This window comes from Gadus chalcogrammus, chromosome 22 (assembly GCF_026213295.1).
Source record: "Gadus chalcogrammus isolate NIFS_2021 chromosome 22, NIFS_Gcha_1.0, whole genome shotgun sequence".
NCBI lineage: Eukaryota > Metazoa > Chordata > Actinopteri > Gadiformes > Gadidae > Gadus > Gadus chalcogrammus.
The window spans coordinates 7,235,049-7,250,767 of NC_079433.1; the positions used below are offsets into that span (position 1 = coordinate 7,235,049).

Sequence of the window (15,719 nt, forward strand, 5' to 3'; positions counted from 1 at the left end):
ACTGCCACAGCCATCTGTTCCGGCCTCGCGCGCGCTCTGTGTGTGTGTGTGTGTGTGTGTGTGTGTGTGTGTGTGTGTGTGTGTGTGTGTGTGTGTGTGTGTGTGTGTGTGTGTGTGTGTGTGTGTGTGTGTGTGTGTGTGTGTGTGTGTGTGTGTGTGTGTGTGTGTGTGTGTGTGTGTGTGTTGCAAGTTCAAGTCCAGTGACACAGAATGAAAAGGTGTGTACCCCCAGCGATCCAACCAAACATATATGAGACACCCTGAGGTGAGGAAGAGTGGAGGAGGAGGAGGAGGAGGAGGTGTGATTGAAACACTGGAGGAGTAAGAGGCGGGAGGAGTGGTAGGAGTCAGTAATCTTAGAGAGCCCAGCACACACACACCCATCTGTCTGCTCGCCTGGTGACACCAGACCTTTTCAGGTCAGTGGGCCCCTTATTCACACACACACACACACACACACACACACACACACACACACACACACACACACACACACACACACACACACACACACACACACACACACACACACACACACACACACACACACACACACACACACACTCCCTAACACCCATATTCGCACGTGCCGTAAATTTATCACTGACTGTGGCTCGATTTTCTATTCACACACTCATGCACACTCACACAGACACACATTCCACCAAGACAAATCACACACACACACACACACAAACACACATGTCTGGAAACCAGGGCACAAGCTCTAGAGACATAATAATTAATGTTGGGGTTTGTGTTTCATTGCATTCTGCTATTTATCATGATATGTTCAACAAAATGGGGTGATAACAACTGGGATTTACTATGTGGGCTCGTCCTCCACCAAAAGGGGGGGCTGCAAATGAATGAACACTAGGATAAATGTTCTAACGCTAACCCTGTTCTGCCTTCATAAAGACTTGATGAGTGTACTCGAGGTAGAGTCACCTCAACATGAGCCTGCAAGTTTCCGCAGCCAGGCGTTTTAATACAAGTAACCTGACCTACGGTGTAAATCAAAGCCACCGCAATGGCTTTTGGTATACATTTAGTACCTCTATACTATAGAAACATGTGTTTTTTAAAGCCTCCACCAACACTACCCACCTCATAAATGCAATGCATTACTATTAAGTACGATATATTTTTTTAGTAAATATTATAATATACAAGACTAAAAGTAACCTACTGTACATTTTCTGTCAAATTGAATACAGAAGCTGACAGAAAGGACACGCACATCCCCGTCAATTGGTTAATCCCTTAGGAGAGTCGCTCGGTCTATCCTTTTGCAGAGGCGCTGCTCGGGGCCTATAGAGCGCTGTGGGGAAACTCTGATCAGCAGACCGATTGTCTTCAAGCGTTTATACCACAGCATTTTGTATGTGATTCAACGACTGATCAACGTTGGGTCTTGCCTGACAAATCAGGCAATGTGGGGTGAAATTGTTGTGCGACGGACAAGAGAGGAAATAACCAGTTGGTTTGATTTTCTCTTGTTAGAGAGGACTTGCGTCTGTTCCACTGTGGGACAAAGTTTCACCTCACCTTGACCGAATCCAGCAGATTCTTGGGAAAGAAACGCCTCAAACCCACGTCCTTTCTGTATTCGGGAAGAAGAGATAAAAAGAAAATTGTCACACAAATATGGTATTTTCTCATGCTCGTAAAGCAACATAAATTGCGAGCAACGTCACCAAGTTCTGTCACACAACATAATGACAGTAAAGAATGTTAATGGCTCAATCAGACAAGACACTCATAGGATGTACTCCAGCATACCAACACTGTCCATAGGAGATAAGGGAGAGGGGGGAGAGAGAAAAGAGACAGAGGGTGAGAGAGGAGGGAGAGCGAGAGAAAGGAGAGGGAGGGAGGGAGGGAGAGAAAAGGGAGAGAGAAAAGTAGAGGGAGGGAGGGAGAGACTGGAGGGAGAGGAGAGAGAGAGAAGGAGGGAGGGAGGGAGAGTGCGAGAGAGCGAGCAAGAGTGGGAGCGAGAGAGATGAAAGGGAGCGAGGGAGAGGGAGGGAGAGAGAGAGAGAGAGAGGAGGGCGGAAGAGAGGAGAGGGAGAGAGGAGAGGGAGAGAGAGAAAAGGAGAGGGAGGGAGAGAGAAAAGGAGAGGGAGAGAGAGAAAAGGAGAGGGAGAAAGAGTACGGGTAGAAAAAGATACTCAACCGCAGCACTAATGACTTACCTCAGTTCATAAAGTGGTCAACTTTACGAGGCGGTGATATAAATAATGCTTAGGTATGAATCATGGGAGGAAAAATATGCCTTGAATAACAGTGCCCTACTCTCCGACTCTCACTTGGCCTCAAACAACCCTGGTGTACCATATTGATGCAATTAACCGAGCGAGAGACAGAGCAGAGCGAGAGAGAGCGAGAGCAAGAGCGAGAGAGAGAGAGACACGACAGACGAATAAACAGACCAACGGGACAAAGGAGGTTGGAAGAGAGGGAAAGAAAGAAGGGAAAGTTACTGAGAGCAGCCATAGATCGAGATGACAAGGGGCCGTCTTCCGATGGGGAAAGCTCGTTAGGGCTGACAGACCGACAGTCTCGGTATGGACAGGGGACGCTCATTAGCATTCAACATCGTTAGTGGAGAACCCCGTTAGGGCGCCAGCCTCTTAATGGGCCCCATTGACAACCAATAGCAAGCGTTTATCTAATGAGCAAACGTTACTGAAGTCCTTTTTATATAGGATGGTATTCGGTCGGTCCTAGTTAGTTTTTCAGTCAGCATTATCATCTTTAAGTCCTACTTTTATGTTCGGTTTTAGCCCGGTATAGCACTTTGAGATTTGGATTACTTGAATGAAAGTTATGTAATAAGTAACACATAAAACGTATTATTATTAAAGAGGGAAAGAATTGCCTCTAAATAGCTAATGAATGGGTGAATATATTAAGCACTCATACAAATCAATGTATGATTTCTAATGCAACTGTTAACGCATTGCGTAAATAATTGAATGCATTTTTCCCTTTCATTTTCCGACCTATGTCCCAAAATAGCATTTTAGAATAAAATATACTGGTTGTGGCGGAGAGCAATAAACTCACAGTTTGTCTTTGAGGTTCAGATTTAATATTCACTCTTTCAGCGACAACAAAAGAAAAATACCGTTACAATATTCCTTCTGCTCTAAGCTCCCGTTGCGTCTAAATAATTCTCATGGTTTGATATTGTATTGTGTTGTCCTTGGTGTTGTGGCGATTAGTTAGGCAAGAGATTCCGCCACTTAATGTTTTTAACCGTACGATGGGAGCCAAACACGGCAACACACATGAGCTGTTTGAGGGAAAGATACTCACTCCAGTAGCTCATAGTTGGACTTCTTATCCAGAGCATTCCCTCTCATCTCTCGGAAGAACCTCCTGTAGGAAAAGCCAAACAGAACGATGGAGAGGAGACCGGGTCAGCCTGACTCAAAGGATGTTCAACCCAAAGTTCATAACATGCAGTAGACCACGAGGATTGGAGTTGGTTAATACCATACAAGTCATAAAACCGAGACTTGATTGGAAAATATGCCTCGAACACAAATAGATGTGACAGTTTTAGTGAAAAACTCTGTGGACAGTGAAGCGAACAGGAGGTCAAAAATGTATCGGTTCATAATCAACAGAGGGTCATACAAATTGGTGAGCTGTTCTTCACATGTAGAACCACCTACATGTTCTAGGGTGTTCTTTACATGTATTAGACGGTGGGTAAGGGGATACCACGCCCGACAGGCAAAAAGGGGTGAAATATTGCTTTGAGTCCAGGTTTAGTTTCACCGAAACATGTTAAAGCATTAGGCACTGGCCCGAATAATGGCCATCATTTTCCAACTACTGTTCCTTCTGTGCCGAGTGCTGTCGGGTGACGGAGATAAATGCACATATCAGTGTCCATTGGGGGGGGGGGGGGGGGGGTGGAGATCATGTTAATGGCTGAGATGACGGACAGCAGGTGAGCAGTGATTGCTCTCCATACCTGATCTCCAGACAGCCCAGCTTCAGTGCTACATCCTGGTCCACCTGATCCCCTTTCTCTGTCATGTAGTCGTTCTTCACCTGACCCCACACACACACACACACACACACACACACACACACACACACACACACACACACACACACACACACACACACACACACACACACACACACACACACACACACACACACACACACACACAAAAGCATGAATGAATATAAAGTAGGGCTGGGTAGAACCTATTGACAGCACATTGCAATGACTCTCAATACCTCCATTTTGGAAGTAAAGCAGTATGAATGTTATTGGTGGTAATGGTGTTTAGGTCACTGTTTAGAAATGTTTCGTGAATGATTCGTCGTTGTTACCCATGTAGCACTGTGATGAACAAGCCCAATTGTTGTATTTGCTGTGTAAACATTGACCAGCTGACCCTGATACGTAATCACTCACAGCTTCAGTTTATCAGTAGCATACGAATCCATCAATAAGACATTTCTAGGTGTGTGTGTGTGTGTGTGTGTGTGTGTGTGTGTGTGTGTGTGTGTGTGTGTGTGTGTGTGTGTGTGTGTGTGTGTGTGTGTGTGTGTGTGTGTGTGTGTGTACCTGTTGGTAGAAGTAATTGAGTGTCGTCTTGTCTTCAGTGAACTGCTGCAGAAAGCCCTTAGGGAGGTATCTGATCCTCAGCTCATATCTGCACAAGGAAGGGAGGTAGAGGTCACCATTTTAATTGTGACCATTCTCCGACTTACGAATACATATCTTATCCCGAACAATCCATCAGAGTGTCATTACAGTGACGTTTTATAACAACAAAATATAGTATTAGACGAGAATAGCTTTTTTCAAAATTACATAAAAATGAATTGAACTCCAAAAGTGCTATTTTTTTTTTGCATTTCTATGTATTTATACATCATAATTTCAAGACTATATCACCAAAATACCACAACAAACAGGGCTGTGGGGCGACTGCCTGGCCCAAGCAGGGCTCAGAGACAGAGCGTTGTTGACTTAGCCACACAAAGAAAGCATCTGCTCCTTTCTCCCTCTCTTTATCCCTGAGGTCCAAAAGGTCTCTCGGCCCCGACAATAGCATTAAGACCAAAAGCCCACCTCTATGAAGACCACATATAATACATACAGACGCATACACACACACTAACTTAACCCACTAACCAAACCCAGGCAGAAGGCGGTGTCGCCACACTTAATGACACAAAGACCCCCTGCTCGCCATACGGCAGGTGTGGTCGGACCGGCTTTGGTATGGTGCTCCAGTCCTGGTGCTAAATCACTTCTGCGCCAGAGAGTACAAAAGGTCTACAACAGCAGAGCTGAGCAGTAGACACAAATACTAGGAACTGACTGCAAATTTACTGCCCCTTAGACAAGTCTTGACAAACGGAATTTGAATATATTGTGATTCTGGATTTATTTGTTTTGCTCCTGCACAGAGCAAATAAAGCATAGTGGACACTTAAGTATACATAAATATAAATTCTGCAAGTATTTTCTTTTTTTTGTTTTATTCACGTAAAAATGTTAATGATTGATTATTTACTCTCTTATTAATGCAAAAATATAATTACATTAACTAAACCCCGTATATGGACGATGAGAACAGCAACTGCCTATCCACAACCACAACATTTTATAAAGAAGTCGTCAACTTTGTGCTGATTGGACGACGAGAACGAGGGTGATGACGTCACAAAGTCCCCGGGAGCTACAATCTTACCATACCTACGGGAGCTTCTTTTAGACTAACTTCAGACTCCTCAGGTTCCTCACCTCCACTCTTCCTGCGGCTGGGGCTGTTCGTAGTTCTCTCTGACGTGGGACACGCCCAGATCTGGGTGGAGCCAGTGGACCTCGTCTGCTGATTGGCTGTTGGTGAGGCGCAGGCCGAAGCAGGCCGTCCAGCGCACTTTGTGGATGTCCAGAATCTTCTGGATGATTCCCTAGAAGAAGAAATACATAATTTTAAAACTATTTTCAGATATAAATGACATTTTTGCGTACCTTTTTATGCAAAAATGCAGAAACAATGCACTTTTTATACAATAAACGACTCAATCATTGACTCAACTGAGCATTAACCATGTGCCATTACACATTGCCCAAAGCCCGTCTACAAGGTAGTAGTTGACACACACACACACACACACACACACACACACACACACACACACACACACACACACACACACACACACACACACACACACACACACACACACACACACCCTAAAGGCTGAGTGTATGTGCTTGTATAACACTCACTCCACGCTATATGTGCGAAATCAGAAGCGACAGTAGAGTCCTTGACTGAGGACGCCCAACAGAAAGCCAAACTATTCCACTGCTGCAGAGGCCCAGACTCAACAGCCCGCCCATAGCCTCAACAACATGGCAAGCAGGGCTTTCAATGGCACGAGAAGGTTACAGAGCTGAAGGAAAAGCATGTCTCCAAGGCTGGTTGTCACACTTTCACATCGCTGTCATAGCCGGTTAAACACAGAAGTAGCTTGTGGCATTCACACAATTCATAATCCATTCAGGCCTTGTTCAAAAAAACCATTATGTTCACATCGACGTTGTTAAAGAAAATATCTTGTCCAAAAGCGATTGCAAGAAATAGCCAAACAATCACGTAAGCCTGCAAAGGCCAATAGTTGGCGGTAAAACTCCCGTACCAAACACCACAGAAAAGATTGGTAGGAGAGGGCACATTGATGGGCTTCTTCAACATCAACACCGTAGGTCAGTGTTATGATGAAGTTACGCTAGGCTGACCCGTAAACATGCAATTAAACCCAATGCGTAAACACACCGGTAGTCTGCTATTGTTTGTAGGTTTCTGGCGCATGCGCAATGTGTGGACCAACCATCTCCATGTGTAAACCGTGGTCACTGTGTTATCGTTTTGCACAACCAGCCTCAAATAAACTGAAAACAGAGTTATGAAAAATCTCTACCCTCGTTGGAGTCTATCAAAAGCTTTGTGCTCAGTGACCTGACCCGAGTAACTTAACCAATTTGTGTGTTTCCTCTTAAGAGGAAAGGCCCCAGGTGAACCTGATCCGAGCACCTTTGGGTGAAATCAATTGCATTTGCTTTCCCAACGTGTGCGTTTGTTTTAAAACTCCCAGTGCATGCGTGCGTTCGTGCATGAGTGCGTGCATGCATGAGTGCGTGCATGAGTGCGTGCGTGCATGAACTCACCCGGACATCGGTGGCGTCTCCGTATCGAATGTTGGACGACCAGCTGCTGTGCACGTCCGTGTTGGACTCAAAATGGTGGAAGACTTTCAGCACCCTCTCCACCGAGGCGCCCGCGATGGCGCGCTCCGACACCCCCGCGCTCAGCCGGGACTTGGCGCCGGGCAGCAGGGCGTGGTTGAGGCTGGGCTCCAGGTAGGCCGTCGCCATGGTCTTCCCTGACGATACCGCCCCTAGGTGTCGGTCATATTCTGGGACGAAGGGGAGACACACACAGAGGGATAAGGTCAGGCGACGCGTGGATAGAGGCGAGAGGAAGGGGAGGGATGGTGAAGTGTAGTGGTCCGGGTTGAGGCACCGGGTATGATCCCTAATGTCCACAGTCTACTCATTTAGGAGGGGCGGCATGTGGCTCAGGAGGTGGATCAGGTGGGCTGCTAACCGGAAGGTTGCTAGTTCGATCCCTGGTCGAGGTGTCCCTGAGCACGACACCTCACCCCAACTGCTCCTGACGAGCTGGCTGTCGCCTTGCGTGCTTGACACCGTCATCGGTGTGTGATTGTGTGAATGAATCGGTTAATGTCAGGCAATATTGAAAAGCAATTTGTGTGACCCCTGGTTAGAAAATAATTAAATAAATGCAGTCCATTTACCAATTACCATTGATGACGCTTCCTTTTATTGTTGTTTTTTGGTCACTTTGGACAAAACGGCAAACAGTCATGTTTAGGGTGTTAGATTACCAGCCGACCGGTTCCTGGTTTTAATCTCCGTCAGACAGAGCTTAACCTGTGAGCTTCCTTGAACAAGATGCCCCCCCAGGCCCTCACCTGCTCTTTGATGACCTGCATTCTCAAATGACTGCCAGCCCCTTTGGATAAAGGCGCCCGCTATAGCAGGGCTCGGTAACAAGGCACCGATGCACGCCGGTTCGGCTTTCTCCAACATGACGGCGTGATCATGTGCGGAGGTTCTCAATACATGACCACATGTCCTCCTGACTGCAAGAACCGAGAGTGTGTTGTCTTTCAAATAACACTATCTGGGGATTCTAGCGTACAAGGCGTTAAAAGGAGAACATGCTATACCCGCTTGGCGCATTGCAAAGTCTAAAGGATTCAAGACTACTTGGTCTCCCTGGAGAGATCCAGAGAGAGAAAGGCATTCACCGCCGTCTCTCCCCCCCCCTCCTTCGTCTTCCCCTCTTTCTTGGCTATTAGAGGGAAGTCGATATGCTTCAGCAGGTAATTACACCTGCGCCGGGGAAGGAAACCCGACGCACATTGCACACGCAGGTGCGCCTCCACCGGGCCGAGAGTAAAGACCGCTGGGACCCCGAGGGAGGCAGCGACCGGAGGAGAGCAGAGGAGAAGACTGGAACAGATCGAAGATTCAATGGCTGGCATAAGGTCAACACTATCTACTGATTTCCCCTCTCACGCACGCATGCACGCACGCACGCACGCACGCACGCACGCACGCACGCAGGCACCAGATTTGCCTCATAATTAGTTTGGCTACATTCCAAATGGAATCAGATTTCACAATTGTACTTTGAACCATGCCGTGCTTCTTGACTCATGCCAGAGAGACGTTTGCAAGCCCTGATTCTCTATAGCGGTTTGTGTCTTCAGAGATTCTACAGCGGCCGATGGACATTGTGAAATGAGATGCACTTTAAACAAGCAGAGGCGAAAGGGTGAGCGTAATCAAAATCAAAGTCAATCAGTGTGTGTGTGTGTGTGTGTGTGTGTGTGTGTGTGTGTGCCCCCAAACGCCCACAGAGACAACCCAAACCCGGTAGCCTAGCCCCATGCGTACCTCCTCTATCCCAGCACAGGGGGAAAGGGCTACAACCGCTGGTGTCCATGGATACGCATCCCAGCCGGTCCGTCCTGTGTCTGTCCGTCTGTCCGAGGGCAGACACGGGCCCGGGGGTCTCCCCGCCACCACGCATTATGACACGGCCGCAGTCTACAGAGGGTGTCATTCAAAGTCACACACTCGTGGTACTCGCGCGTGTCACGCATTCACCACGCGACGCGTTGACGTCCCGCTGCCATACGTCGAGTGGTCTTCAGGGGGGGGGCGCCTTGAATGTGTGTCGCACCAGATGCCAGACGCCACCGAGGTTACTCCCTCCCTCGGAACGCTTCCGAGGACAGCCAAGTGCGCTCCATCGCTCACGGTCAGCAGAAGGGCTTTAAGAAAGGTAACCGTGGCGATGGTTCCAATGCCATTGTTCTGTCCCGTTCCTCGGATACTGAAGAACAGCGCTCGGAGTGGACAGAGTGCTCAGAGGAACATTGTGCTCAGAGGGAACAGAGTGCTCAGAGGAACAAAGTGCTCTGATGCAGCAGAAAAAAGGACCCAGCAGCAACGAGGAGAAAGACCATTGGTCAGCTGGAAATTAATTAAGCCGATCTAGTTTCCCCCCCCGCCCCTGTAGTCCAAAAAAGTTTTTGAATGCTTAAAAGAAAGCTGAACAAAGTTGTGGCGGGACGACAGTGCTCCAAAGGAGAGAACTTGCGTGTGCGTGTCCGTTACATCTTGCGATAACGGCGGCTAACATAACAAACCTAAGGAAGAGGAGCTCTTCATCTCTCTCTCTCTCTCTCTCTTTCTCTCTCTCCCTCCCTATCGTCGGACTGTCGCGCTCTCTCCCATGTCCCCCTTCATCTCTGTTCTGATGTCGATCTCTCGTGTCAAACACACACGGAGTGGATTAGAAGTTGGCTTTCGGTCGCTCCGGTGGGGAAGAAAAAATAAAATTGGTTGCGGTTATTGTTAGGCAGGTGGTCGTCATGGAAACGTCGGGTGGTCGTCCCTGGAAGTTGTAATTACGCGGTGGCAGGGAGGAACACGCGGGTGGATTGGAGTAGGGTTCCTGGTGTCCTGGCTCACAGCTACAGCCCGGTGTCAAAGATTAGAGATCCAGAGGGTCGTGCCACATTCGGTTCAATGACAGTAAAAGAGAGAGAGAGAGAGAGGGAGGGAGAGCGAGAGATTTCCTCCAGGGCAAAAAGTAAACAGGAAAGCAGAAAAGTAATGAGGCCGCTAACAACGACTGTGAGAACGAGGAGTAGAGAGAGCGGGAGAGAGAGAGAGAGAGAGAGAGGGAGACAAGTTTCCTCCCCTTGCAAAAGTAAAGGGGAAAGTCAAAGAGGAACGAGAGAGCGAGAGAGCAGTAGAAGAAAGGAAGGGAGCGAGCAATATTTTTTCTGTGTGGACAGCAGGGCAGGAGTACAGAATAGGGTGAGAGACAGAAAGGGAGAGAGCCAGAGAGAGAGAGAGAGAGAGAGAGAGGGGTGCGGGCAGCATGGTGAGAGGGGGCGGAGCTACAGTTCATTTATATGCAAATCCTTTCTATTCCGAGTGACCCCCCCCTCTGAGGCCCCGCCCACCTGCGCTGTTGCTCTGGGATTTTTGGGCTGTCAGCTATCCTAAGATGCTAAGATATCGTTAGCCCTCACGGGGAGCATGTTAATTATTAGCATAACCGGGGAGGATTACCATGACGTGTCAGGTTATTTATATATAAATTCATTAGGTCGGCTATCGGGTTACCTTTTCAAAAGTCAGTTTAATGAAGAGTGTGCGAGTGGGATTGTATACATACCTTCATGTGGCTTATGTACAAAAGTGTGCTAGAGTGCCAGTGTGTGAAAGTTTGTTGCTATAATCAGCCAGATGTCAGTTGTAAATCAAAAAGACATTTATACAGAGCAAACCATCTGACACACACGCACACAATTGACTTCCCCGTTATCTCACTGACCAGACATGCTCAGCAGACCTCAACATCAAGTGTGTTTTATCTGTGCATGTGTGCTTGTGCGCGTGTGTGTGTGTGTCCCATCTCAGGCATCGGCTATTAATATGAAGATTAGGCGGGAGTTGTGTGTGTGACTGTGCACGTGTGTGTGTGTGACTGTGGGTGTGACTGTGTGTGTGACTGTGTGTGTGACTGTGTGTGTGTGTGTGTGTGTGTGTGTGTGTGTGTGTGTGTGTGTGTGTGTGTGTGTGTGTGTGTGTGACTGTGTGTGTCTCCCCCATAGAAAACCTTTTGTCAGCGGGGCCGGATGTGAGTGTGAATGGGAAGAGCTCTTCTGGGAGGGAGCCAAGAGCAGTCCCCCCCCCCCCCCCCCCCCCCCCCCCCCCCCCCCCCCACTCCACTCTCCCCCAGCAGCACCCACACCCCCTTATCGACCCAATACCGCTTCCCTGTTTGCCTCCATGTGTCAAAACATCCAGAAATCAGGCCAGCGAGTGGGACAGTGGACAATAAAATCCTACAGAGCCATACGGCGGACAGGAATCCACGGGGAACACCAATTACTGTTCACACCCTGTCAACACAGTGAACACCATTAGCATCTGGGAGCTTATGTGGAAGAACATAAACACATTTCACATGTTGTTGTTGCTTCACACAGTCTGTCTGGTGTGAATGGAAGGTGTGTGTTTTTTGTGTGTGTGTATGGAAGGCCGTGTGTGTGTATGGAAGGCTGTGTGTGTGTGTGTGTAAGGCTGTGTGTTTGAAATGGTTATCATATAATGACTTGCACCCTCACTTGCGCACTGTTCATTCTGTCACGGTAATGAGATTCCCATAAAGATGATCACACACACACACACACACACACACACACACACACACACACACACACACACACACACACACACACACACACACACACACACACACACACACACACACACACACACACACACGTTTGCTTAGATGTTCTTCCCTTTGAATCTATGAATATTTCACTGGAATTAAGTGATTAGCCTCCAGCTCTCACAAGGATGACAACTAGATTAAAGAACACAGTGGCTTCACCATTCACACACACAATATATTTTGTCTATGGTTTCACTATATTATGTGATTTATGTCTCCTCATAATCCTTTGCATGCACTTACCTCTTCAATTAAGAATAACAATTCATTTGAAGTCATTCAGCAGATGCTTCTTCAAAAAGAAACCTCATTATTAGCTTTTTTGTATCCAATCTGGTGGTAGGTGCGAGGCCCTTGTCTACAGGTTGACGTTGGACATTGGGATTTGATCGCAGAACCAGAGTCAAACCCCCGAACCACTGGACTATCCTGCCCATAGTTTCCTATGAGGATCCCATTTCTACTGTACTGATTAATCAGAATGATTATGGATTCAGGAAATACATTTCTCACCTGTGTAGTAGACAATCCTTGAAATATCTGAAAGACAAAAAACAGAGATAGGCATCGTTAGATGACAGAGAGATATATTCATATATTTTTTACTTTAACATGTTACCTGAATGATTTTTTGAACTATAAATGCCCATCAAAGGATTGTTGTTGGTAATAAGCTTTGGCTATGTCCACCTCTATATTCATTTGACACTGCTTCTGCAAAAGTCAATGTTTCTTATTTCTGCTTGTCCCTTACATATAAACTAATAAAGGGACACATACACAGTATGTTCTATCTGTTCACTATAAGAAGTTGACCATGCCTACAGTATTCAACCTGGGGAAACAGCACCCCCTGTGCAGATGCATCATTACTACCACAGTACGGTTGTGACCTCACACACTCAGAAGCTCTAGGTCTTGATACATGAGCTCAGCTCACATATGCAACTCTTGCACACATATGTCAATAATGTCTCCAGAGGTTGGATGGGAAAATTCCGGTAAAGACTCACTCAACCTTCAATTAAAGATATTATTTGTAAAGTAATTTTATTTGGCGGTTTCAGAGTCTCTAGACTCCAGACGAACCAGGTAATGTTACACACACACACACACACACACACACACACACACACAGCAGTGTCCACATCCGCTGTGCTGCAGATTAGGACGATAAGCGGATGTATTCCCCCGTCTCCAACAGGAAGCCTGGAAGAACCTTTGAGAAACTCTAGACCCTGAAAGACCCCCAACCAGTATACATCCATACATCCCTTTCCTCTGATAACTGCACAAACTAAAGGAAGAGGCCGGGTGGTTAAGTGCGTGGGTTCATCACACACACACACACACACACACACACACACACACACACACACACACACACACACACACACACACACACACACACACACACACACACACACACACACACACACACACACACACACACACACACGGGGTCAAACGGATAATGCTCTTGCAAAAACCGACCCTAGGCAGAGTGCACCGAAAGAGACACACACACACAAAAACCAACCAACTCTCAAGGGGTTTGACAGCAGTATATGTTGTCAACACTGATAGTGATGTCATTGCCCCTGAAAGGCCTACACGACGACCACACAAACAGGAAATGCCAGGGAGGTGACTCACACTATACGTCCCTTCATGTTGGGGTATTGACAGTCCTGGTGGTAATGTGACACCAGGGACACACCGAACACGCCTAATTGTGTTTTTGTCAATGGTTGGATCCCATTACCGAATCCAACTCCTATCAGCATATTGCTAACCTTCGTATTAAAAAAGGTCCTTCATGCAATGTTTTTGAATTATAGGGAGCTCAGGTGTCAATGAATAAAGTGTGTGTGTCCCGACTCCCCCATCCCTCTCCCTACTCACTCCCTACTCTCTCCAGCCCCGCCCACCCTCACAAAATTGTGTCTCATGTTTTGAGATTCAACACGAGAATTTACATGAGATTTAAAGTGGTAAAGTGGTAGTACTAAGCAACATCAAGGCCAATCCTTTATGTGGCTCCAGGATGGGTGATGTGTTGGGAAATTATTTCAGGCATTTCTTATGCAAATGAAAAAGGTACAAACCATCAGAATCTGACTAAATATTGAGAAAATAAACCCACCCTATAGGGGCCTTTAGGCATTTTTGGGTAGCCTCATGATTTTTTTATTAGGATTATCATAATGGTGCATTTTAAATGCGGCGCTGGAATCACCGACACAAACTGATAATCCCCGACAAACACACGCGATCGGGTTCGCTCGCGACCAGAATAAGCTGATCAGCAGATTCTGTCTCTTTACACGGATCGCCCTTCAGCTTTGCAGAGGTTTGTACGATAAACGGAATGACAACACACACACACACACACACACACACACACACACACACACACACACACACACACACACACACACACACACACACACACACACACACACACACACACACACACACACACACACACAGAGATGTTGAGGAACTAGTCTGACAAGAGTCTAGGGAAACATCTTGCCTTATAAAACTCCTACCCTGAGGCTATGGTTAGCCTTGTGCAGACGCACTCACACTTCGCAGGAAAAGGCTAGAGCTGCACATCTTCGGCTTGAACTCAGCGAGCACTGTTGTGGAATCCTTTTCAACTCTCTCATGACCGTCAATCAATTTCTGTGTTCTTTTATTTGTATTTTTTGTTAGGCTGCACTAAAGTGAATTACAATCCAGACTCACTGACGCTGCAATAAAGTCTTGACTGTTGTATCTTGAATCTTGGAAACACACATCTTTTTATACTCCTACGGCTTGAGCAGCACATACTTAATCACTCCACTCCCCAATTTATCCTTTTAATTATTTAAAGTTGACTTCTATTAAGTATATTTTTATTCTGTTGTCGGAAAACACGAAAACATAAATTCCTGTGCAGCATTACGCTGCACTGGATATAGAGAAGATCTTGAGCCTGCAACATTTTTGGGCGCTCTTCTCCGTGTTGACATAGGTACCTCCAACCAACCAATCGAGTTACCAGACCGGCCTTGAATGGAGGAGGGGGCGGGGCCCCGTGCTGCTAAGTGGACCAGAGTGGACCATGTTAACCTGCTCATGTGTCGCCCCGTGGTGATAGAGCCGGGGTTGAGAGGCTCTGTAATGACATTTACACGGGGCCGCTGGGGTACAGACTACAGAACCGCCATCTGCCCTGCATGTATAACTCTTAGTCTATCGCCCTGTCTGCCCATCTGTGGCGCGCTTCCTTTCTCTTCTCTTTTAAAAAGGGAAATCACTGCATGTCAGGTTACAGGGGTGACTCCCGTTTATGGGGTACAGAGATCTATGGATTGTGAGAGAGGAGTTTCGCAGGGTGGGCACGCGCGCGCACACACACACACACACACACACACACACACACACACACACACACACACACACACACACACACACACACACACACACACACACACACACACACACACACACACACACACACACACACACACACACACACGTTGGCATAGGGGCCCCGGAACATCTGCTCCTTAAGATTTATCTAAAAGTCCCAGTAAGAAGAAGAAAATATCAGGTTAGCATGATGGAAGAGAGGAGGAAAGAAGAAGAAAAAGAGGGGGACGAGGAGACATGAAATTGGACGAGGAGGAAGAGGATGGAAGAGCAGAGAGGGGAGATGCGAGGAGAGGGGGATGAAGAGGAGAGGAGTAGAGTGAGAGGTGGAGAGGAGAGATTATGTGGTGCTGCAGAATGTCAGCTTTTATGGCTCACTGGTCTATG

The 15,719-nt window shown here is 47.0% G+C and overlaps 1 protein-coding gene across 8 annotated transcripts in view; it reads right to left on the reverse strand.

Annotated features, from left to right (window-relative positions):
• ptk2aa (protein tyrosine kinase 2aa) overlaps positions 1 to 15,719 on the reverse strand; it is a 58,584-nt gene that overhangs the window by 31,467 nt on the left and 11,398 nt on the right. For 3 of the 8 annotated variants that reach the window (XM_056582305.1, XM_056582304.1, XM_056582302.1), the window contains exons 1-7: positions 9,041 to 9,635; positions 7,223 to 7,470; positions 5,789 to 5,958; positions 4,601 to 4,688; positions 3,992 to 4,071; positions 3,325 to 3,387; positions 1,552 to 1,606 (exon numbers count right to left, since the gene is read on the reverse strand). In XM_056582305.1, the coding sequence (XP_056438280.1) occupies positions 1,552 to 1,606; positions 3,325 to 3,387; positions 3,992 to 4,071; positions 4,601 to 4,688; positions 5,789 to 5,958; positions 7,223 to 7,470; positions 9,041 to 9,209 (873 nt within the window). In that variant the 5' untranslated portion in view covers positions 9,210 to 9,635. Of the gene's footprint in view, positions 1 to 1,551; positions 1,607 to 3,324; positions 3,388 to 3,991; positions 4,072 to 4,600; positions 4,689 to 5,788; positions 5,959 to 7,222; positions 7,471 to 9,040; positions 9,637 to 12,419; positions 12,447 to 15,719 lie in introns of those variants that run through there. The other 5 variants (XM_056582306.1, XM_056582307.1, XM_056582309.1 and 2 more) reach the window with 4 other exon arrangements.